The sequence below is a fragment of the Procambarus clarkii genome, chromosome 19 (genome assembly GCF_040958095.1).
Source record: "Procambarus clarkii isolate CNS0578487 chromosome 19, FALCON_Pclarkii_2.0, whole genome shotgun sequence".
Lineage (NCBI taxonomy): Eukaryota > Metazoa > Arthropoda > Malacostraca > Decapoda > Cambaridae > Procambarus > Procambarus clarkii.
In genome coordinates, this window is record NC_091168.1 from 38,962,428 (window position 1) to 38,987,495 (window position 25,068).

The 25,068-nt window shown below is 52.7% G+C and overlaps 1 protein-coding gene across 1 annotated transcript in view; it reads left to right on the top strand.

Moving 5' to 3' along the window:
- Nucleotides 1–25,068, top strand: part of Gycalpha99B (guanylate cyclase 1 soluble subunit alpha 2) — a 183,324-nt gene that overhangs the window by 86,954 nt on the left and 71,302 nt on the right. Inside the window, exon 6 of the mRNA XM_069327558.1 lies at nt 9,705–9,884. Within this exon, the coding sequence (XP_069183659.1) occupies nt 9,705–9,884 (180 nt within the window). The remainder of the gene's footprint in view (nt 1–9,704; nt 9,885–25,068) is intronic.

Here is a 25,068-nt window from a genome sequence, read left to right on the forward strand (position 1 = left end):
CGTTAAACGCCTGGAAAGAGATGTTGTTGTCTTGCCTATATACTGAGTTTTTTGAGGCTTACAATCCCCAAGAGGGCATTTGAAGGCATAGACGACGTTGGTCTCTTTTAAAACGTTCTGCTTATATATATATATATATATATATATATATATATATATATATATATATATATATATATATATATATATATATATATATATCCCTTAATGCCTGTGAGTGGGAACAGCCCACTCTCCCAGGGCTGTTCCCACTGACTCAGACTTGGTGCACCTTGTGATTGCACTGCCACCCAAATTGCTGTCCCAGCCATCCTTATCGGCATTGGATGACCTGGTCAAGGAAATTTCTACCAGACAATTTAGGTTAATGAGCGGGGATACGTGATCCCCACTTCATGGAATGCAGCCCAAAATGGGATGCCCTGGCAGACTGAACACCCAGACCAACCTGACTGAAAGTTAGCAAACATTCCAGATGAAACATCTCTATCATTGACAGAGTAGCCACAACTTTGCTGGAAGCAACAACAGACCCCCAGTGACCCTGTCCGTCTCAGAACTGTGGGTGCTCCCATGCAGGGGATTTTCTTTTGGAAGCCCCAATGTCTGCAACAGGCACACATCTTCATCCATAGCAGTTGCTACCCTATTCCTCTCAATATATAGTTGAGTTTGCAGTGAGGCCAGATGCAGATAAATATGAATTGCTTGGCCTGCACTGCGGAAGATCAGAACGTTGGCACACAAGACACGATGAGGTCAATGACATCATCAAGAGGATCCTTGCCTCAGCCCAGTGTCCTGCATAGAGAGAGAGCCTCTTAATCTAATTTATTATAATTCTACTGCTGCAGCTGGTTAACTGGATGGAGTCACATTTCGCCCATGGAGAAGTGGCAGGCAATTAGCGTGGGAATATACTTGTGTATCACCCCCCCCCCCACCATGGCACCCACTTACATTCACCTCTCTGTTGGCCAAGCAGGAGCTGCTACCACACACAGAGAAAGAAAGAGGGCAAACAACCCAGGGAAATAGATCATCATTTCAATTATATTTTCTAGATGATTCGAAACCCACGATCCATTGGGAGAGAGTGCAAGGAGGTTTCTTAAGGATCTAGGTTCCAGGATCATTGAAAAAATAAGAAACCCTAGAGAGGCAAACTTTCTTTTCCAGCGGTTCAACGTGGCGACCCAGAGGGGGAATGCCCAGTGCATCCTCAGTTCCTGCCCGGCGTCGGAGGAGTCTGAGACTGATTAATGTTTACAGAAAAGCTACTAATGTGTGCTTTTATGTACATTATTATTTCAAAAACATTTATAATATTTACCATATTAAAGTCAAATATTTGGTGCTTTCTTCCATGTTTTTGAGAGCCTTAAGGGTTTGCAGCCCAGAATTTAGCAATGATGAATTGACCAAAATATATGAAATTGGGATCAAATTGTAATATTTTAAATCAGACTTAGACTTCTCGTATTGCTAGGTAAAACACACTTTTTACAGTGCGAAACTTAAGCTCAGCCGAAACTTAAACAACTCACTTGTGTTACACTATTCTAAAGGGCTTGCTAAACTTCCTCAGAATTTCAAGATTATTAATGTTACTAAATGTTCAACAACAGTAATCAAACATTTGGATGCTTGATGTTAAATTCATTTGAGCGTTGATTATTGGGACCAGCTGGTGAATGACTGTGGCTTCAGGTGTTCGCAGCCTCCTGTGATCACTGGTGCCAATGATGATTTCGGTGCCATTTACAACGTGGTGTCCTTTACACTAACCAATATGGCGCATACTTTGGAGTACACAATCTCAAAAATTAAACTTGTATAGATATAATTCGTTACTGGGCCTCAGTTCGTCAGAGGAGGATGAAATGTTACTTTTCATAATAAGGGAAGCTGTACGAGGTATTGTTTTAATAAATGACAAGACGAATCCTCGTGTTTTCACATCATGATTTACAATTCGTGTCAGCTATATCCCATATAACTTTGTCATCCTTCTTAAAGAGCTTAGTCAATTCAAAACCCTTCCTTAGTGTCAGTTTCAGAGCCTCACGAGTCTTCCATAGCGGTTAATGCTCCGCTCTACTATACTAAACATCATCCGTCACAACACTGGGAGGCACCCCACACTTAGGATGCACGGCGGCACCTCCACTCATGCAAACATTATCCCATCAGCCGTTTGGTTGGGAACGTCCAAGTCAAGCACACGTTCGATCCTCCCGCATACTTCCTGCAGGGCAGTGGCTCTGTCCTTCAGCCAATGCACATCTATTTGTGTAGGGGAGCCCCACAATATGTGCCGGACTTGTGCGCATTCTTCCAGCATCATCCACCTCATCCAAATCCCGGAGTCCAGGCCCTGCACCAGAGGAGGACGTATCTGCTGCAAGCAAGTTCAACTTATGCGGTCATCCTCCTGATCCCTGTTGACACCGAGACCCAACACCGCCAGCACCTCATTACACACAATGCCCACACCACAGGGCTTCAATACATCCGTCGTGTCAGACAGCGGTCCTCAATAAGTCAACACTCGCCAACACAACCCCACCTTTACCAGGACAAGCCATAACCTTTCTTGTTCCGCTGCACTCGGTCCGTCTGAAGGCACCCCACTTATATCAGCCCGCACGACATCCTCCATCCCAACCTGCTTGTTATCATACCCCCACTAAGAGACGCCGCTGGGATTGAAGAACACCCGGGTTCGAGACCCATAACGTACACATTCGTACGCTCTGCACCACTGATTGCACTGTGTGGCTTCATAGGGGGACTCGCTCTCTGTAGTGGAGGGAAGTCCTCATCTCGTAATAAATTGATACGGGCCGCCACTGTCACTGTACGCAGAAGCAAAGTGACCAACCGGACCACACTACAAACAAGTATTCTGTTGCCCAGTGTAGAGCAAGCTGATTGTGTGACCTTCCACCGACACAGGTGAAGGGACATTCCAAGTGAGGACCATATTAACTATCCAAGATCCATTGAGGAATCCTTTCGACTTACCAGGAGAGTGCTTGTTCAAACATACCCGCTCGAACGAACCACTTTAACATCGTCCAAGAACGCAAAGGATAGTGCCATTCAACATCTCATACGGTACATCCAGTACAGCAATTGTAAATGAGCGCCTGATTGGATTGCCTTCCATTAGCAGCCCCACAACTTTGTCCTGCATATTTCGTCATGAAGTCCATAAATGACACACTAGCGGCGAATTTCACTACCCGACATTTATTTCTGAGCAGCTGGAAGTCAACCAGCCAACCACGTTCCTATCCAGCAGAATCAGTCCGCCTTACCAGAGACTCGTACTCTTACAGGAGGTTCATACTCTGACCAGAGTCTCGTACCCTGACAAGAGTCTCGTACTCTGACCAGAGGCTCGTACTCTGACTAGAGGCTCGTACGCTGACTAGTGGCTCGTACTATGTCCAGAGGCTCGTACTCTGACTAGAGGCTCGTACTCTGACCAGAGGCTCGTACTCTGACTAGAGGCTCGTACTCTGACAAGAGTCTCGTACTCTGACCAGAGGCTCGTACTCTGACTAGAGGCTCGTACTCTGACCAGAGGCTCGTACTCTGACTAGAGGCTCGTACTCTAACCAGAGGCTCGTACTCTGACCAGAGGCTCGTACTCTGACTAGAGGCTCGTACTCTGACCAGAGTCTCGTAATCTGACTAGAGGCTCGTACTCTGACCAGAGGTTCGTACTCTGAGCAGAGGCTCGTATTCTGACTAGAGGCTCGTACTCTGACCAGAGGCTCATACTCTGACCAGAGGCTCGTACTCTGACCAGAGGTTCGTACTCTGACCAGAGGCTCATACTCTGACCAGAGGCTCGTACTCTGACCAGAGGTTCGTACTCTGAGCAGAGGCTCGTACTCTGACCAGAGGCTCGTACTCTGACCAAAGGCTCGTACTCTGACTAGAGGCTCGTACTCTGACCAGAGTCTCGTACTCTGACTAGAGGCTCGTACTCTGACCAGAGGTTCGTACTCTGAGCAGAGGCTCGTACTCTGACCAGAGGCTCGTACTCTGACCAGAGGCTCATACTCTGACCAGAGGCTCGTACTCTGACCAGAGGTTCGTACTCTGACCAGAGACTCGTACTCTGACCAGAGGCTCGTACTCTACCCAGAGGCTCGTACTTTTACAGGAGATTCGTACTCTGACCAGGGGCTCGTACTCTGACCAGAGGCTCGTATTCTGACCAGAGGCTCGTACTCTGAGCAGAGGCTCGTACTCTGAGCAGAGGCTCGTACCCCGACCAGAGGATCGTACTCTGACCAGAGGCTCGTACTCTGACCAGAGGCTCGTACTCTACCCAGAGGCTCGTACTTTTACAGGAGGTTCGTACTCTGACCAGGGGCTCGTACTCTGACCAGAGGCTCGTACTCTGACCAGAGGCTCGTACTCTGAACAGAGGCTCGTACTCTGAGCAGAGGCTCGTACCCTGACCAGAGGCTCGTACTCTGACCAGAGGCTCGTACTCTGACCAGAGGCTCGTACTCTGACCAGAGGCTCGCATTCTGTCCAGAGGCTCGTACTCTGAGCAGAGGCTCGTACTCTGACCATCCAGACAACATGCAACAATCTCCAGGTAGGACAAGTGGTCCAACAATCCAAACACCAGGTAATATTCAGGTGTCCAGTAGGCCTACTTACTGTGATATTGTCCAGTAGGCCTACTTACTGTGATAATGTCCAGTAGGCCTTCTTTCTTCGATAATGTCCAGTAGGCCTACTTTCTGTGATAATGTCCAGTAGGCCTACTTTCTGTGATAATGTCCAGTAGGCCTACTTTCTGTGATAATGTCCAGTAGGCCTACTTTCTGTGATAATGTCCAGTAGGCCTACTTTCTGTGATAATGTCCAGTAGGCCTACTTTCTGTGATAATGTCCAGTAGGCCTACTTTCTGTGATAATGTCCAGTAGGCCTACTTTCTTTGATAATGTCTAGTAGGCCTACTTTCTTTGATAATGCCCAGTAGGCCTACTTTCTGTGATAATGTCCAGTAGGCCTACTTTCTGTGATAATGTCCAGTAGGCCTACTTTCTTTGATAATGTCTAGTAGGCCTACTTTCTTTGATAATGCCCAGTAGGCCTACTTTCTGTGATAATGTCCAGTAGGCCTACTTTCTGTGATAATGTCCAGTAGGCCTACTTTCTGTGATAAGGTCCAGTAGGCCTACTTACTGTGATATTGCTCAGTACGCCTATTTGGTTTGATAATGCTGCATATGCATATTTTGTGCAATAATGCAGTAGGCCTACTTTCTTTGCTATTGTCTAGTAAGCCTACTTCCTATTCTACTTTCAATAGGCCTACATTCACCAGACCTACGGGGTGGGCATATTGAAGTTACTTCCAGGAAAGGTTTCATATATAGCTCCAGTTCTCAGTCGATATTTATACAAGTAATGGACAAGCCTGAATTAATAATTAAAATTATATATGTCTGACAACTTTTCTTATATAAAATGCAGGCTTAATAATGCGATTGACACAGCATATTAAACCACAATTGTATTTTAATATCACGTTAATATCATGTTCATTAAAATACAATTGTACTAATAATACAATTTTAATAAATACTATTGTATTTTAATGAGTAAGGCTAATTAAGGTGCAGACAATGGGAGACGCCACTAGTAAAGTTTCTGGTGGTCCTATTGCACCACCAGTGTTGGGTACAATGTTCAACTTGCTGCTCCACTGCTGCACATGTATTCTTAATACATTATAGTAAGACAAAACCAAGTGTTCATGAAGACCGTCACTAGGTGTTTCCTTAGTCACAATCCCTTAGAACGTGTGGCTGAGGCGGTACCACTGATCATAGCCCCACGGAACGTGTGGCTGAGGCGGTACCACTGATCATAGCCCCACGGAACGTGTGGCTGAGGCGGTACCACTGATCATAGCCCCACGGAACGTGTGGCTGAGGCGGTACCACTGATCATAGCCCCACGGAACGTGTGGCTGAGGCGGTACCACTGATCATAGCCCCACGGAACGTGTGGCTGAGGCGGAACCACTGATCATAGCCCCACGGAACGTGTGACTGAGGCGGTACCACTGATCATAGCCCCACGGAACGTGTGGCTGAGGCGGTACCACTGATCATAGCCCCACGGAACGTGTGGCTGAGGCGGTACCACTGATCATAGTCCCACGGAACGTGTGGCTGGGGCGGTACCACTGATCATAGTCCCACGGAACGTGTGGCTGAGGCGGTACCACTGATCATAGCCCCACGGAACGTGTGGCTGAGGCGGTACCACTGATCATAGCCCCACGGAACGTGTGGCTGAGGCGGTACCACTGATCATAGCCCCACGGAACGTGTGGCTGAGGCGGTACCACTGATCATAGTCCCACGGAACGTGTGGCTGAGGCGGTACCACTGATCATAGCCCCACGGAACGTGTGGCTGAGGCGGTACCACTGATCATAGCCCCACGGAACGTGTGGCTGAGGCGGTACCACTGATCATAGTCCCACGGAACGTGTGGCTGAGGCGGTACCACTGATCATAGCCCCACGGAACGTGTGGCTGAGGCGGAACCACTGATCATAGCCCCACGGAACGTGTGGCTGAGGCGGTACCACTGATCATAGTCCCACGGAACGTGTGGCTGAGGCGGTACCACTGATTATAGCCCCACGGAACGTGTGGCTGAGGCGGTACCACTGATCATAGCCCCACGGAACGTGTGGCTGAGGCGGTACCACTGATCATAGTCCCACGGAACGTGTGGCTGAGGCGGTACCACTGATCATAGCCCCACGGAACGTGTGGCTGAGGCGGAACCACTGATCATAGCCCCACGGAACGTGTGGCTGAGGCGGTACCACTGATCATAGCCCCACGGAACGTGTGGCTGAGGCGGTACCACTGATCATAGCCCCACGGAACGTGTGGCTGAGGCGGTACCACTGATCATAGTCCCACGGAACGTGTGGCTGGGGCGGTACCACTGATCATAGTCCCACGGAACGTGTGGCTGAGGCGGTACCACTGATCATAGCCCCACGGAACGTGTGGCTGAGACGGTACCACTGATCATAGCCCCACGGAACGTGTGGCTGAGGCGGTACCACTGATCATAGCCCCACGGAACGTGTGGCTGAGGCGGTACCACTGATCATAGCCCCACGGAACGTGTGGCTGAGGCGGTACCACTGATCATAGTCCCACGGAACGTGTGGCTGAGGCGGTACCACTGATCATAGCCCCACGGAACGTGTGGCTAAGGCGGTACCACTGATCATAGCCCCACGGAACGTGTGGCTGAGGCGGTACCACTGATCATAGTCCCACGGAACGTGTGGCTGAGGCGGTACCACTGATCATAGCCCCACGGAACGTGTGGCTGAGGCGGAACCACTGATCATAGCCCCACGGAACGTGTGGCTGAGGCGGTACCACTGATCATAGCCCCACGGAACGTGTGGCTGAGGCGGAACCACTGATCATAGCCCCACGGAACGTGTGGCTGAGGCGGTACCACTGATCATAGCCCCACGGAACGTGTGGCTGAGGCGGTACCACTGATCATAGCCCCACGGAACGTGTGGCTGAGGCGGTACCACTGATCATAGCCCCACGGAACGTGTGGCTGAGGCGGTACCACTGATCATAGCCCCACGGAACGTGTGGCTGAGGCGGTACCACTGATCATAGCCCCACGGAACGCGTGGCTGAGGCGGTACCACTGATCATAGCCCCACGGAACGTGTGGCTGAGGCGGTACCACTGATCATAGCCCCACGGAACGTGTGGTTGAGGCGGTACCACTGATCATAGCCCCACGGAACGCGTGGCTGAGGCGGTACCACTGATCATAGCCCCACGGAACGTGTGGCTGAGGCGGTACCACTGATCATAGCCCCACGGAACGCGTGGCTGAGGCGGTACCACTGATCATAGCCCCACGGAACGTGTGGCTGAGGCGGTACCACTGATCATAGCCCCACGGAACGTGTGGCTGAGGCGGTACCACTGATCATAGCCCCACGGAACGTGTGGCTGAGGCGGTACCACTGATCATAGCCCCACGGAACGTGTGGCTGAGGCGGTACCACTGATCATAGCCCCACGGAACGTGTGGCTGAGGCGGTACCACTGATCATAGCCCCACGGAACGTGTGGCTGAGGCGGTACCACTGATCATAGCCCCACGGAACGTGTGGCTGCGGCGGTACCACTGATCATAGCCCCACGGAACGTGTGGCTGAGACGGTACCACTGATCATAGCCCCACGGAACGTGTGGCTGAGACGGTACCACTGATCATAGCCCCACGGAACGTGTGGCTGAGGCGGTACCACTGATCATAGCCCCACGGAACGTGTGGCTGAGGCGGTACCACTGATCATAGCCTCACGGAACGTGTGGCTGAGAAGGTACCACTGATCATAGCCCCACGGAACGTGTGGCTGAGGCGGTACCACTGATCATAGCCCCACGGAACGTGTGGCTGAGGCGGTACCACTGATCATAGCCCCACGGAACGTGTGGCTGAGGCGGTACCACTGATCATAGCCTCACGGAACGTGTGGCTGAGACGGTACCACTGATCATAGCCCCACGGAACGTGTGGCTGAGGCGGTACCACTGATCATAGCCCCACGGAACGTGTGGCTGAGGCGGTACCACTGATCATAGCCCCACGGAACGTGTGGCTGAGGCGGTACCACTGATCATAGCCCCACGGAACGTGTGGCTGAGGCGGTACCACTGATCATAGCCCCACGGAACGTGTGGCTGAGGCGGTACCACTGATCATAGCCCCACGGAACGTGTGGCTGAGGCGGTACCACTGATCATAGCCCCACGGAACGTGTGGCTGAGGCGGTACCACTGATCATAGCCCCACGGAACGTGTGGCTGAGGCGGTACCACTGATCATAGCCCCACGGAACGTGTGGCTGAGACGGTACCACTGATCATAGCCCCACGGAACGTGTGGCTGAGGCGGTACCACTGATCATAGCCCCACGGAACGTGTGGCTGAGGCGGTACCACTGATCATAGCCCCACGGAACGTGTGGCTGAGGCGGTACCACTGATCATAGCCCCACGGAACGTGTGGCTGAGGCGGTACCACTGATCATAGCCCCTCGGAACGTGTGGCTGAGGCGGTACCACTGATCATAGCCCCACGGAACGTGTGGCTGAGGCGGTACCACTGATCATAGCCCCACGGAACGTGTAGTTGAAAGGAAGGCCATCTTCCCCGATGTCCTCAGTACTGGTAGCTGAGAGCTTAAGAGGTCATATTCCCGGTCACACTCCCTGCAGCAGACAACACAGCCGAGGCTGACGTTAAGCATGTTCTCCTCCAGTTGGAAAGACTTCTGAAGGCTGCAACAATTTGTGTTTCTTTACGTGCCCCATACCCCTGTGTTGTTACTGCTATGGAGGGCCTGGTGCTTACAACATTGTTAGTGTTCTTGTAGTTTACAGGTTTCCTTCTCCTGAACACAGAATATCTTAAGAACAGGTTCTAATACTGTTCTGGATCCTGCAGAACAAATTCGTTTTCAAAGAAAGCAGGAGAGAGCTTTGTTTCCACTTTTCGTGCATGCAAGTCCCATATATCCAATCCGTAAGTCTCATATGTCCAGTTTTTAAGTCTTAAATGTCTAGTCTTTGCTCGTCTCTTGCAGAACATGGAGTTGAAAGGACAAATGGTGGTGTGTCCTGAGAGCGACTCCCTCCTGTTCGTCGGGTCGCCCCTTATTGACGGGTTGACAGCGCTCACCTCCCGCGGGCTCTACCTCTCAGATATCCCCATCCATGACGCCACCAGGGACGTCATCTTGGTGGGGGAGCAGTCAAGGGCCCAGGTGAGTGGTAGGGTGGATATATATAGGTATTTCTTAGGATGGTGTGTGTGTGTGTGTGTGTGTGTGTGTGTGTGTGTGTGTGTGTGTGTGTGTACTCACCTAATTGTACTCACCTAATTGTGCTTGCGGGGGTTGAGCTTTGGCTCTTTGGTCCCGCCTCTCAACTGTCAATCAACTGGTGTACAGATTCCTGAGCCTACTGGGCTCTATCATATCTACATTTGAAACTGTGTATGGAGTCAGCCTCCACCACATCACTTCCTAGTGCATTCCATTTATTAACTACTCTGACACTGAAAAAATTCTTTCCAACGTCTCTGTGGCTCATCTGGGTACTAAGTTTCCACCTGTGTCCCCTTGTTCGTGTCCCACCCGTGCTGAAGAGTTTGTCCTTGTCCACCCTGTCAATTCCCCTGAGAATTTTGTAGGTGGTTATCATGTCTCCCCTTACTCTTCTGTTTTCTAGGGATGTGAGGTTCAGTTCCTTTAGCCTTTCCTCGTAGCTCAATCCTCTTAGTTCCGGGACGAGCCTGGTGGCATACCGCTGAATCTTCTCTAACTTTGTCTTGTGTTTAACTAGGTATGGACTCTAGGCTGGAGCTGCATGCTCCAGGATTAGTCTTACATAAGTGGTATACAGGGTTCTGAAAGATTCCTTACACAAGTTTCTGAAGGCAGTTCATATGTTGGCCAGTCTAGCATATGCTGCTGATGATATTCTTTTGATGTGGGCCTCTGGGGACAGGTTTGGTGTGATATCAACCCCCAGATCCTTCTCTCTATTTGACTCTTGCAGGATTTCCCCTCCCTGATGATACCTTGTGTTCAGCCTCCTGCTCCCTTCGCCTAATTTCATCACCTTACACTTTCCCGAGTTGAACTTTAGCAGCCATTTTCTAGACCATTCCTCCAGTTTATCCAGGTCATCCTGTAGTCTCTGTCTATCTTCATCCGTCTTGATTATTCTCATAATTTTTGCATCATCAGCAAACATCGAGAAGAATGAGTCTATACCCTCTGGAAGATCGTTCACATATATTAGAAACAGGATGGGTCCAAGTACTGAGCCCTGTGAGACTCCGCTGGTGACATCTCGCCACTCTGATGTCTCCCCCCTCACCGTTACTCGCTGTTTCCTGTTGCTTAAGTACTCCCTTATCCACTGGAGCACCTTCCCTGTGTGTGTGTGTGTGTGTGTGTGTGTGTGTGTGTGTGTGTGTGTGTGTGTGTGTGTGTGTGTGTGTGTGTGTGTGTGTGTGTGTGTACTCACCTATTTGTACTCACCTATTTGTGCTTGCAGGATCGAGCATTGGCTCTTGGATCCCGCCTTTCCAGCCATTGGTTGTTAACAGCAATGACTCCTGTCCCATTTCACTATCATACCTAGTTTTAAAAGTATGAATAGAGTTTGCTTCCACAACCTGTTCCCCAAGTGCAATCCATTTTTCCACTACTCTCACACTAAAAGAAAACTTCCTAACATCTCTGTGACTCATCTGAGTTTCCAGTTTCCACCCATGTCCCCTCGTTCTGTTATTATTACGTGTGAACATTTTATCTATTTCCACTTTGTCAATTCCCCTGAGTATTTTATATGTCCCTATCATATCTCCTCTCTCCCTTCTTTTCTCTAGTGTCGTAAGGTTCAGTTCCTTCAGACGCTCTTCATATCCCATCCCTCGTAACTCTGGGACAATCCTCGTCGCAAACCTCTGAACCTTCTCCAGTTTCTTTATGTGTTTCTTCGGGTGGGGGCTCCATGATGGCACGGCATACTCTAAGACGGGTCTCACGTAGGCAGTGTAAAGCGCCCTAAAAGCCTCCTCATTTAGGTTTCTGAATGAAGTTCTAATTTTTGCCAGTGTAGAGTACGCTGCTGTCGTTATCCTATTTATATGTGCCTCAGGAGTTAGATTAGGTGTCACATCCACTCCCAGGTCTCTTTCTCGAATCGTTACAGGTAGGCTGTTCCCCTTCATTGTGTACTGTCCCTTTGGTCTCCTGTCACCTGATCCCATTTCCATAACTTTACATTTACTGGTGTTAAACTCCAGTAGCCATTTCCCAGACCATCTCTGCAGCCTGTTTAAGTCCTCTTGGAGGATCCTACAATCCTCGTCTGTCACAACTCTTCTCATTAATTTTGCGTCATCCGCAAACATTGACATGTATGATTCCACTCCTGTAAACATATCATTTACGTAAATTAGAAAGAGGATTGGTCCCAGTGTGTGTGTGTGTGTGTTTGTGTGTGTGTGTGTGTGTGTGTGTGTGTGTGTGTGTGTGTGTGTGTGTGTGTGTGTGTGTGTGTGTGTGTGTGTGTGTGTGTGTGTGTGTGTGTGTGTACTCACCTATTTGTGCTTGCAGGATCGAGCATTGACTCTTGGATCCCGCCTTTCCTGCTATCGGTTGTTTACAGCAATGATTCCTGTCCCATTTCCTGTGTGTGTGTGTACTCACCTATTGTACTCACCTTTTGTTCCCCCAATTTCCCCCCAATTTGTTCCACACCATTTCCTGTGTGTGTGTGTGTACTCACCTATTGTACTCACCTTTTGTTCCTGAAGGATCAAGCATTGACTCTTGGTTCCCGCATTTCTTGCAATGGGTTGTTTATAGCAATGACTCCAGTCTTATTTTCCTATCATATCTAGTTTTATAATTATAAGAACATAAGAATAAAGGTAACTGCTGAAGGCCTATTGGCCCATTGATCGAAATTGGGAGTGAACAAGGTAACAGTGATCACAAAGAAATCAGATTTAGCATAGAGTGGAATAGACCTGCAGGAGAAAATTATGTTAAAGTGCCAGATTTTCGTAAAGCTAATTTTAATATCCTAAGAATTTTTGGGGGTCAAATAGATTGGAAAGTCTTAGGCATAGGGGGTGGGCCGATATTGGAGCAAGACGTGAACCCAGCAATGTGTAATGTAAAAGAGGATTTGGATTTGGATTCAAAATATAACTTATTTACAAATATTCACAACATAGCACAAGAAACTAGTGTACCTTACAATTTGAACAGATCAAATACAAATGACAGGAAATGGATAACAAAGGATCGATTGAAAGAGGTTGAAAGAGAGCTAGGTACAAAAGGATTAAGAATGGGTAAGTCAGTTTAGAACAAGAATTCTCACAACTGGTTAGAAATGTTAAAAAAGAGATAAGGAGGGCAAAATGAAACTATGAAGTTCGTATAGCAAGCCAAGCAAAGGCAAATCCTAAAGTTTTTTTTCAGTTATATTGAACATAGGTTAGGGAAAGGATAGGTCCATTAAAAACAGAGTTAGGTCAGTTAACGGATAAGTCAGAGTAGGGGGCTGAGAGTAAGAGTGGGGGCTGAGAGTCAGCGTATAGGGTCAACGAGTCAGAGTGGGGGTCTGAGAGTCAGGGTGGGGGTCTGAGAGTCAGAGTGGGGGATCTATGAATCAGAATAGGGAGGCTGAGAGTCAGTGTAGAGGCGCTTAGTCAGTATGGGGGGGCTGAGAGTCAGGGTGGGGGGGGCTGAGAGTCAGAGTAGGGGGATTGAGAGTCAGAGTAGGGGGGGCTGAGTGTCAGGGTAAGGGGTCTGAGAGTAAAAGTAGGGGGTCTGAGAGTCAGCGTAGGGCGGCTGAGAGTCAGAATGGGGGGCTGAGAGTTAGAGTAGAGGGGCTGAAAGTCAGAGTTAGGGTCTGAGAGTCAGAGTGGGGGATTAAGAGTCAGAGTGGGGGTCTGAGAGTCAGAATTAGGGGCTGAGAGTCATAGTGGGGGTTGAGAGTCAGAGTGGGGGTTTGAGAGTCAGCGTGAGGGGCTGAGAGTCAGAGTAGAGGGGCTGAGAGTCAGAGTAGGGGGGCTGAGAGTCAGCGTAGGGGGGCTGAAAGTCAGAGTGGGGATCTGAGAGTCAGAGAGGGGGGGCAGAGAGTCAGTGCAGGGGGCTGAGAGTCATAATGGGAGCTGAGAGTCAAAGTGGGGGTCTGAGAGTCAGCGTGGGGGCTGAGAGTCAGAGTAGGGGGGCTGAAATTCAGAATGGAGGGCTGTGAGTCAGGGTGGGGGTCTGTGAGTCATAGTGGGGGGCTGAGAGTCGGAGTAGGAGGGCTGAGAGTCAGAATTGAGTGCTGTGAGTCAGGGTGGGGGTCTGAGAGTCAGTATAGGGGGCTGAGAGTCATATCGGGAGCTGAGAGTCTGAGTGGGGATCTGAGAGTCAGAGTGGGGGGGGGCTGAGAGTCAGGGTAGGGCGTCTGAGAGTCAGTATGGGGGGCTGAGAGTCAAAGTGGGGGGGTCGGAGAGTAAGAGTGGTGGTCTGAGAGTCAGAGTAGAGGCGCTGAGAGTCAGTATGGGGGGCTGAGAGTCAGGGTAGACGGGCTGAGAGCCAGAGTGGGGGGATGAGAGTCAGGGTAGAGGGTCTGAGAATCAGAGTGGTGGTCTGAGAGTCAGAGTGGGGGTCTGAGAGTCAGCGTGGTGGTCTGAGAGTCAGGTTGGTGGTCTGAGAGTCAGAGTGGGGGACTGAGAGTCAAAATGGAGGCTGAGAGTCAGAGTGGAGGGTCTGAGAGTCAGAGTGGGGGGTCTGAGAGGCAGTGTAGTGGGATTGAGAGTCAGAGTGGGGGGTCTGAGAGGCAGTGTAGTGGGATTGAGAGTCAGAGTGGGGGGGCTGAATCAGAGTAGGGGGACTGAGAGTCAGTGTAGGGGCTGAGAGTCAGCGTGGAAGTCTGAGAGTCAGAGTAGGGGGATGAAAGTCAGAGTTGGGTTTTGAGAATCATAGTGGGGGTCTGAGAGTCAAAATATGTGGGCTGAGCGTAAGAGTGGGGCGCTGAGAGTCAGAGTGGGGGCTGAGAGTCAGAGTAGGGGGTCTGAGAGTCATAGTGGGAGTCTGAGAGTCATAGTAGGAAGGCTGAGAGTCAGAGAGGGGGACTGAGAGTCAGAGTAGGGGGCTGAGAGTCATAGTGGTGGCTGAGAGTCAGAGTTGGGGTCTGCATGAAAATCAGAGTGGGGGCCTGAGAGTCAGAGTAGGTGGGCTGAGAGTCAGAGTGGGGGGCTGAGTTTCGGCGTAGAGGGCTGAGAGTCAGAATGGGGGTCTGAGAGTCAGAGTGGGTGTCTGAGAGTGAGAGTAGGGGAGCTAAGAATCAGAGTGGGGGTCTGAGAGTCAGAGTTGTGGTCTGAGAGTCAGTGAGGGTCTGAGAGTCAGAATGAGAGGCTGAGAGTCAGAGTAGGGGGGATGAGAGTCAGAGTAGGGGGTCTGACAATCAAAGTGGGGGTCTGAGAGTCATAGTGGGGGAGTGAGAGTCAGAATGGGGGCTGAGAGTCAGAGTATGGGGCTGAGAGCCAGAGTGGGGGCAGAGAGTCAGAGAGGGGGTCGGGAGCAAAATAGAGACTGTGACGCAAAGAAAGGCTAAAGACTAAATAAGAAAGAATGAGGAGTCAGAGATTGTGTTGAAGAGAGGAGTTCAGAGGCTGAGATGGGATGAGAGACAGAGAGGTTCTGAGAGATAGAGAGGTTCTGAGAGACACAGAGGTTCTGAGAGACAGGGCGGCGGGGCAGGAAGGTATGCCTTTGAGAGCAAGCAGGTAAGGGGAAGCCAGGGTTAATTATAGCATAGAAGGAGTGTAGAGCGGAGCAGTCTCAGGTGCAGTGGGGGGGGGGGAAGGGATGTAAGGCAAAACCCCATCCTAGAGTTAAAGGATGGGTCAATGGCAGGAGAGGGTGTAGAGGGCAGGATGGGTGTAGCAGGCAGGAGGGGGTGTAGCAGGCAGGAGAAGGTGTAAGTGGCAGGAGGGGGTGTAGGGGGCAGGAGGGGGTGTAGGGGACAGGAGGGGGTGTAGGGGGCAGGAGGGGATGTAGGGGACAGGAGGGGGTGTAGGGGGCAGAAGGGGATGTAGCAGGCAGGAGAAGGTGTAAGTGGCAGGAGGGGGATGTAGGGGGCAGGAGGGGGTGTAGGAGACAGGAGGGGGTGTAGGGGGTGTAGCAGGCAGGAGAGGGTGTAAGTGACAGGTGGGGGTGTAGGGGGCAGGAGGGGGTGTAGGGGTCAGGAGGGGGTGTTGGGGGAAGGAGGGGTGTAGGGGCAGGATTGGGTGTAGGGGGCAGGAGGGGGTGTAGGGGGCAGGAGGGGGGTGTAAGGGGAAGGAGGGGGTGTTGGGGTCAGGAGGGGGTGTTGGGGGAAGGAGGGGTGTTGGGGGCAGGATTGGGTGTAGGGGGCAGGAGGGGGTGTAGGGGGCAGGAGGGGGTGTAGGGGGAAGGAGGGGTGTAGGGGGCAGGAGGGGGTGTAGGGGGAAGGAGGGGTGTAGGGGGCAGGAGGGGGTGTAGGGGGCAGGAGGGGGTGTAAGGGGCAGGAAGGGGTGCAAGGGGCAGGAGGGGGTGTAGGGGGCAGGAGGAGGTGTAGGGGGTAGGAGAGGGTGTAGGGGGAAGGAGGGGTGTAGGGGGCAGGAGGGGGTGTAGGGGGAAGGAGGGGTGTAGGGGACAGGAGAGGGTGAAGGGGAAGGAGGGGTGTTAGGGGAAGGAGGGGGTTTAGGGGGGCAGGAGAGGAAGTAGGGGGCAGGAGGGGGTGTAGGGGGCAGGAGGGGGTGTAGGGGGCAGGAGGGGGTGTGGGGACAGGAGGGGGTGTAGGGGGAAGGAGGGATGTAGGGGGCAAAAGGGGGTGTAGGGGGCAGGAGGGGGTGTAGGGGGCAGGAGGGGGTGTAGGGGGCAGGAGGGGGTGTAGCGGGAAGGAGGGGGTGTAGGGGGCAGGAGGGGGTGTAGGGAGCAGGAGGGGGTGTAGGGGGAAGGAGGGGGTAAAGGGGCAAAAGGGGTATAGGGGGGCAGCAGGGGGTGTAGGGGGCAGAAGGGGGTGTAGGGAGAAGGAGGGGGTGTAGGGGGCAGGAGGGGGTGTAGGGGGCAGGAGGGGGTGTAGGGGGCAGGAGGGGGTGTAGCGGGCAGGAGGAGGTGTAGGGGGCAGGAGGGGGTGTAGGGGGCAGGAGGGGGTGTAGGGGGCAGGAGGGGGTGTAGCGGGCAGAAGGGGGTGTAGGGGGAAGGAGGGGGTGAAGGGGGAAGGAGGGTGTGTAGGGGGCAGGAGGGTGTGTAGGGGGTAGGAGAGGGTGTAGGGGGAAGGAGGGGTGTAGGGGGCAGGAGGGGGTGTGAGGGGCAGGAAGGGGTGCAAGGGGCAGGAGGGGGTGTAGGGGGCAGGAGGGGGTGTAGGGGGCAGGAGGGGGTGTAGGGGGTAGGAGAGGGTGTAGGGGGAAGGAGGGGTGTAGGGGGCAGGAGGGGGTGTAGGGGGAAGGAGGGGTGTAGGGGACAGGAGAGGGTGAAGGGGGAAGGAGGGGTGTTAGGGGCAGGAGGGGGTGTAGGGGGCAAGAGGGGGTGTAGGGGGCAGGAGGGGGTGTAGGGGGCAGGAGGGGTGTAGGGGGAAGGAGGGGGTTTAGGGGGGCAGGAGAGGAAGTAGGGGGCAGGAGGGGGTGTAGGGGGCAGGAGGGGGTGTAGGGGGCAGGAGGGGGTGTGGGGACAGGAGGGGGTGTAGGGGGAAGGAGGGATGTAGGGGGAAAAAGGGGGTGTAGGGGGCAGGAGGGGGTGTAGGGGGCAGGAGGGGGTGTAGGGGGCAGGAGGGGGTGTAGGGGGAAGGAGGGGGTGTAGGGGGCAGGAGGGGGTGTAGGGAGCAGGAGGGGGTGTAGGGGGAAGGAGGGGGTGTAGGGGCAAAAGGGGGTATAGGGGGCAGCAGGGGGTGTAGGGGGCAGAAGGGGGTGTAGGGAGAAGGAGGGGGTGTAGGGGGCAGGAGGGGGTGTAGGGGGCAGGAGGGGGTGTAGGGGGCAGGAGGGGGTGTAGCGGGCAGAAGGGGGTGTAGGGGGAAGGAGGGGGTGAAGGGGGAAGGAGGGTGTGTAGGGGGCAGGAGGGTGTGTAGGGGGCAGGAGGGGGTGTAGGGGGGAGGAGGGGGTGTAGGGGGCAGGAGGGGGTGTAGGGGGGCAGGAGGGGGTAGTCAGCTGTAGGGGTCAGCGGTAGAGGTGCGTTGGGTTAAGTGCTGGAAGGAGCTAATAGCTGAAGGGTGGTCACTGGGGTCAGGTAGAGTGCTTGTGTTCGGTGGGAGGTGTTGATATGGGGTGTAGTGGTTGTGGAGGTCGGAGCGGGGGTGTTGATGTGGGGTATAGTGCTTGTGGAAATCAAGTGGTGTTGATGTGGGGAGTTGTGCTTTTGGAGGTCAGGGCGTATTGATGTGGAGTGTAGTGCTTGTGGTGGTCAGGTGAAGTGCTTGTGGAGGTCAGGGGGTGTTGATGTGGGGTGTAGTGCTTGTGGAGGTCAGGTGAAGTGCTTGTGGAGGTCAGGGGGTATTGATGTGGGGTGTAGTGCTTGTGGAGGTCAGGGGGTGCTGATGTGGGGTGTAGTGCTTCTGGGGGTCAGGGGGTGTTGATGTGGGGTGTAGTGCTTGTGGAGGTCAGTGGGTGTTGATGTGATGTGTAGTGCTTGTGGAGGTCAGGGGGGTGTTGATGTAGAGTGTAGTGCTTCTGGAGGTCAGGGGGTGTTAATGTTGGGTGTAGTGCTTCTGGAGGTCAGTGGGTGTTGTTGTGGGGTGTAGTGCTTATGGGGGTCAGAAAGTGTTCATGTGAAGTGTAGTGCTTGTGGAGGTCAGGGGGTGTTGATGTGTGGTGTAGTGCTTCTGGAGGTTAGGGGGTTGTTGATGTGGGGTGTAGTGCTTGTGGAGGTCAGGGGGGTGTTGATGTGGGTGTAGTGCTTGTGGAGGTCAGGTGGGTGTTTATGTGGGGTGAAGTGCTTGTGGAGGTCAGGGGGTGTTGATTTGGGTGTAATGCTTGTGGAGATCAGTGGGTGTTGATGTGGGGTGTAGTGCTTGTGGAGGTTAGGGGTTTTTTGATGTGGGGTGTAGTGCTTGTGAAGGTCAGGGGGTGTTGATGTGGGGGTGTAGTGCTTGTAGAAGTCAGTGAGTGTTGATGTGGGGTGAAGTGCTTATGGAGGTCAGTGGGTGTTGATGTGGGGTGTAGTGCTTGTGGAGGTCAGGGGGTGTTGATGTGGGTGTAGTGCTTGTGGAGGTCAGGTGGGTGTTTATGTGGGGTGAAGTGCTTGTGGAGGTCAGGGGGTGTTGATTTGGGTGTAATGCTTGTGGAGGTTAGGGGTTTTTTGATGTGGGGTATAGTGCTTGTGGAGGTCAGGGGGTGTTGATGTGGGGTGAAGTGCTTATGGAGGTCAGTGGGTGTTGATGTGGGGTGTAGTGCTTGTGGAGGTCAGGAGGTATTGATGTGGGGTGTAGTGCTTGTGGAGGTCAGGTATAGTGATGGTGGAGATAAGGGGGTGTTGATTTGGGGTATAGTGCGTGTGGCGATCATTGAGTGTTGATGTGGGGTGTACTGCTTGTGGAGGTCAGTGGGTGTTGATGCAGGGTGTAGTGCTGGTGGAGGTCAGTGGTTGTTGATCTGAGGTGTACTGCTTGTGGAGGTCAGTGGGTGCTGGTGTGGGGTGTACTGCTTGTGGAGGTCAGTGGGTGTTGATGTGGGGTGTATTGCTTGTGGAGGTCAGTGGGTGTTGATGTGGAGTGTAGTACTTGTGGAGGTCAGTGGGTGTTGATGTGGGGTGTACTGCTTGTGGAGGTCAGTGGGTGTTGATGTGGGGTGTACTGCTTGTAAAGGTTAGTGGGTGTTGATGTGGAGTGTACTGCTCGTGGAGGTCAGTGGGTGTTGATGTTGGGTATAGTGCTTGTGGAGGTCAGGGGGGTGTTGATGAGGGGTGTAGTGCTTGTGGCAGTCAGAGGAGTGTTGATGTGGGGTGTAGTGCTTGTGGAGGTCAGTGGGTATTGATGTGGGGTGTAGTGCTTGTGGAGGAAAGTTGGTGTTGATGTGGGGTGTAGGGCTTGTGGAGGTCAGGGGGGTGTTGATGTGTGTGGTGTAGTGCTTCTGGAGACCAGAGGGTGTTGATGTGGGGATGTAATGCTTCTGGAGGTCAGAGGGTGTTGATGTGGAGAGTCGTGCTTGTGGAGGTCAGGGGGGTGTTGATGTGGGGTGTACTGCTTGTGGAGGTCAGTTGGTGTTGATATGGTGTGTACTGCTTGTGGAGGTCAGTGGGTGTTAATGTGGGGTATAGTGATTGTGGAGGTCAAGGGGTGTTGAAGTGGTGTGTACTGCTTGTGGAGGTCAGTGGGTGTTGATGTGGGGTGTAGTGCTTGTGGAGGTCAGGAGGTATTGATGTGGGGTGTAGTGCTTGTGGAGGTCAGGTATAGTGATGGTGGAGGTAAGGGGGTGTTGATTTGAGGTATAGTGCTTGTGGCGGTCATTGAGAGTTGATGTGGGGTGTACTGCTTGTGGAGGTCAGTGGGTGTTGATGTATGGTGTAGTGCTGGTGGAGGTCAGTGGTTGTTGATCTGAGGTGTACTGCTTGTGGAGGTCAGTGGGTGCTGGTGTGGGGTGTACTGCTTGTGGAGGTCAGTGGGTGTTGATGTGGGGTGTATTGCTTGTGGAGGTCAGTGGGTGTTGATGTGGAGTGTAGTTCTTGTGGAGGTCAGTGGGTGTTGAAGTGGGGTGTACTGCTTGTGAAGGTCAGTGGGTGTTGATGTGGAGTGTACTGCTCGTGGAGGTCAGTGGGTGTTGATGTGGGGTATAGTGCTTGTGGAGGTCAGGGGGGTGTTGATGTGTGTGGTGTGGTGCTTCTGGAGACCAGAGGGTGTTGATGTGGGGATGTAATGCTTGTGGAGGTCACGGGGTGTTGATGTGAGGTGTAGTGCTTGTGGAAGTCAGTGGGTGTTGATGTGGGGTGTAGTGCTTGTGGAGGTCAGTGGGCGTTGATATGGAGAGTCGTGCTTGTGGAGGTCAGGGGGGTGTTGATGTGGGGTGTAGTGCTTGTGGAGGTTAGGCGGGGTGTTGATGTGGGGTGTAGTGCTTGTGGAGGTCAGGGGGGGGGATTGATGTGGGGTGTAGGGCTTGTGGAGGTCAGGGGGGTGTTGATATGGGGTGTAGTTCTTGTGGAGGTCAGTGGGTGTTGATGTGGAGTGTAGAGCTTAGGAGGTCAGTGGGTGTTGATGTGGGGTGTGGTGCTTGTGGTGGTCAGGTGTTGATGTGGGGTGTAATGCTTGTGGAGATCATTGGGTGTTGATTTGGGGTGTACTGCTTGTGGAGGTCAGTGGGTTTTGACGTGGGGTGTAGTGCTTGTGGATGTCAGGGGGGTATTGATGTGGGGTGTAGTGCTTGTAGAGGTCAGTGGGTGTCGATGTGGGGTGTAGTGCTTGAAGAGGTCAGGGGGGTGTTGATGTGGGTTGTACTGCTTGTGGAGGTCGGTGTGTGTTGATGTGGGGTGTTCTGCTTCTGGAGGTCAGTGGATGCTGATGTGAGGTCTACTGCTTGTGGAGGTCAGTTGGTGTTGATATGGTGTGTACTGCTTGTGGAGGTCAGTGGGTGTTAATGTGGGGTATAGTGATTGTTGAGGTCAAGGGGTGTTGAAGTGGTGTGTACTGCTTGTGGAGGTCAGTGGGTGTTGATGTGGGTGTACTGCTTTTGGAGGTCATTGGGTGTTGATGTGGGGTGTAGTGCTTGTGGAGGTCAGGGGGTGTTGATGTGGGGTGTAGTGCTTGTGGAGGTCAGTGGGTGTACATGTGGGGAGTAGTGTTTGTGAAGGTTATGGGGGTGTTGATTTGAGGTATAGTGCTTGCGGAGGTCAGGGGGTGTTGATGTGGGGAGTAGTGCTTGTGGAGGTCAGAGGTGTTGATGTGGGGTGTACTGCTTGTGGAGGTCAGGGGGGGGTGTTGATGTGGGGTATAGTGCTTGTTGAGGTCAGTGGGTGTTGATATGAGGTGAAGTGCATGTGGAGGTCAGGGGGTGTTGATGTGGGGAGAAAGGCTTGTGGAGGTCAGTGGGTGTTGAGGGGTGTACTGCTTGTGGAGGTCAGTCGGTGCTGATGTGGGGTGTAGTGCTTGAGGAGGTCAGTGGGTATTGATGTTGGGTGTAGTGCTTCTGGAGGTCAAGGGGTGCTGATGTGGGGAGTAGTGCTTGTGGAGGTCAGTGGGTGTTGATGTGGGGTGTACTGCTTGTGGAGGTCAGTGGGTGCTGACGGGGAGCGTAATGCTTGTGGAGGTCAGTAGCTGTTGATGTGGGGTGCACTGCTTGTGGAGGTCAGTATGTGTTGATGTGGGGTGTAGTGCTTGTGGAGGTCAAGGGGTGTTGAAGTGGGGTGTAGTATTTGTGGAGGACAGTAGGTGTTGATGTGGGGTGTACTGCTTGTGGAGGTCAGTGACTGTTGATGTGGGGTGTAGTACTTACGGAGGTCAGTGGGTTTTGAAGTGGGGTGTAGTGCTTGTGGAGGTCAGGAGGTGTTGATGTGGGATATAATGCTTGTAGAGGTCAGGTATAATGCTTGTGAGGGTCAGGGGGTGTTGATTTGGGGAATAGTGCTTGCGGAGATCATTGGGTGTTGATGTGGGGTGTACTGCTTGTGGAGGTCAGTGGGTTTTGACGTAGGGTGTTGTGCTTGAGGAGGTTAATGGGTGTTGATGTTGGGTCTACTGTTTGTGGAGGTCAGTGGGTGTTGATGTGGGGTGTAGTGCTTGTGAAAGTCAGGGGGTGTTGATATGGGGTGTAGTGCTTGTGAAGGTCAGGGGGGTGTTGATGTGGGATGTAGTGCTTGTGGAGGTCAGGGGGTGTTGATGTGGGGTGTAGTGCTTGTGGTGGTCAGGGGGGTGTTGATGAGGGTGTAGTGCCTGTGGAGGTCAGTGGGTGTTGATGTGGGGTGTAGTGCTTGTGGAGGCCAGTGAGTGTTGATGTCAGGAGTAGAGATTTTGAAGGTCGGTGGGTGTTGATGTGGGTTGTACTGCTTGTGGAGGTCAGTGGGTGTTGATGTGGGGTGTACTGCTTTTGGAGGTCAGTGGGTGTTGGTGTGGGGTGTAGTGACTGTGGAGGTCAGTGGGTGTTGATGTAGGGTGAAGTGCTTGAGGAGGTCAGGGGGTGTTGATGTGGGGAGTAAGGCTTGTGGAGGTCAGTGGGTGGTCAGGGGTGTACTGCTTGTGGAGGTCAGTGGGTGCTGATGAGGGGTGTAGTACTTATGGAGGTCAGTGGGTGTTGAAGTGGGGTGTAGTGCTTGTGGACGTCAGGAGGTGTTGATGTGGGACGTAATACTTGTAGAGGTCAGGTATAATGCTTTTAGAGGTCACGTATAATGCTTGTGAAGGTCAGGGGGTGTTGATTTGGGGAATGGTGCTTGCGGAGATCATTGGGTGTTGATGTGGAGTGTACTGCTTGTGGAGGTCAGTGGATTTTGACGTAGGGTGTAGTGCTTGTGGAGGTTAGTGGCTGTTGATGTGGGGTGCACTACTTGTGGAGGTCAGTGGGTGCTGATGTTGGGTGTACTGCTTGTGTAGGTCAGAGGGTGTTGATGCGGGGTGTACTGCTTGTGGAGGTCAGTGGGTGTTGATGTGGGGTGAAGTGCTTGTGAAAGTCAGGGGATGTTGATATGGAGTGTAGTGCTTGTGGAGGTCAGGGGGGTGTTGATGTGGGATGTAGTGCTTGTGGAAGTCAGGGGGTGTTGATGTGGGGTGTAGTGCTTGTGGAGGTCAGGGGGCTGCTGATGTGGGTGTAGTGCCTGTGGAGGTCAGTGGGTGTTGATGTGGGGTGTAGTACTTGTGGAGGCCAGTGAGTGTTGATGTCAGGTGTAGTGCTTTTGGAGGTCGGTGGGTGTTGATGTGGGGTGTACAGCTTGTGGAGGTCAGTGGGTGTTGATGTGGGGTGTACTGCTTGTGGAGGTCAGTGGGTGTTTTTGTGGGGTGTAGTGATTGTAGAGGTCAGTGGGTGTTGATGTGGGGTGAAGTGCTTGAGGAGGTCAGGGGGTGTTGATGTGAGTTGTACTGCTTGTAGAGGTCGGTGGGTGTTGATGTGGGGTGTACTTCTTGTGGAGGTCAGTGGGTGTTGACGTGGGGTGTAGTGCTTGTGGAGGTCAGTGGGTGTTGATATGGGGTGTACTGCATTTGGCAGTCAGTGGACGCTTATGTGGGGTGTACTGCTTGTGGAGGTCAGTGGGTGATGATGTGGGGTGTATTGCTTGTGGAGGTCAGTGGGTGTTGATGTGGAATGTAGTACTTGTGGAGGTCAGTGGGTGTTGAAGTGGGGTGTACTGCTTGTGAAGGTCAGTGGGTGTTGATGTGGAGTGTACTGCTCGTGGAGGTCAGTGGGTGTTGATGTGGGGTATAGTGCTTGTGGAGGTCAGGGGGTGTTGATGAGGGGTGTAGTGCTTGTGGCAGTCAGAGGAGTGTTGATGTGGGGTGTAGTGCTTGTGGAGGTCAGTGGGTATTGATGTGGGGTGTAGTGCTTGTGGAGGAAAGTTGGTGTTGATGTGGGGTGTAGGGCTTGTGGAGTTCAGGGGGGTGTTGATGTGTGTGGTGTAGTGCTTCTGGAGACCAGAGAGGTGTTGATGTGGGGATGTAATGCTTGTGGAGGTCAGGGGGTGTTGATGTGAGGTGTAGTGCTTGTGGAAGTCAGTGGGTGTTGATGTGGGGTGTAGTGCTTGTGGAGGTCAGTGGGCGTTGATGTGGAGAGTCGTGCTTGTGGAGGTCAGGGGGGTGTTGATGTGGGGTGTAGTGCTTGTGGAGGTTAGGCGGGGTGTTGATGTGGGGTGTAGTGTTTGTGGAGGTCTGGGGGGGATTGATGTGGGGTGTAGAGCTTAGGAGGTCAGTGGGTGTTGATGTGGGGTGTGGTGCTTGTGGTGGTCAGGTGTTGATGTGGGGTGTAATGCTTGTGGAGATCAGGGGGTGTTGATTTGGGGTATGGTGCTTGTGGAGATCATTGGGTGTTGATGTGGGGTGTACTGCTTGTGGAGGTCAGTGGGTTTTGACGTGTGGTGTAGTGCTTGTGGAAGTCAGGGGGTGTTGATGTGGGGTGTAGTGTTTGTGGATGTCAGGGGGGTATTGATGTGGGGTGTAGTGATTGTGGAGGTCAGTGGGTGTTGATGTGGGGTGTAGTGCTTGAAGAGGTCAGGGGGTGTTGATGTAGGTTGTACTGCTTGTGGACGTCGGTGGGTGTTGATGTGGGGTGTTCTGCTTGTGGAGGTCAGTGGATGCTGATGTGAAGTCTACTGCTTGTGGAGGTCAGTTGGTGTTGATATGGTGTGTACTGCTTCTGGAGGTCAGTGGGTGTTAATGTGGGGTATAGTGATTGTGGAGGTCAAGGGGTGTTGAAGTGGTGTGTACTGCTTGTGGAGGTCAGTGGGTGTTGATGTGGGTGTACTGCTTTTGGAGGTCATTGGGTGTTGATGTGGGGTGTAG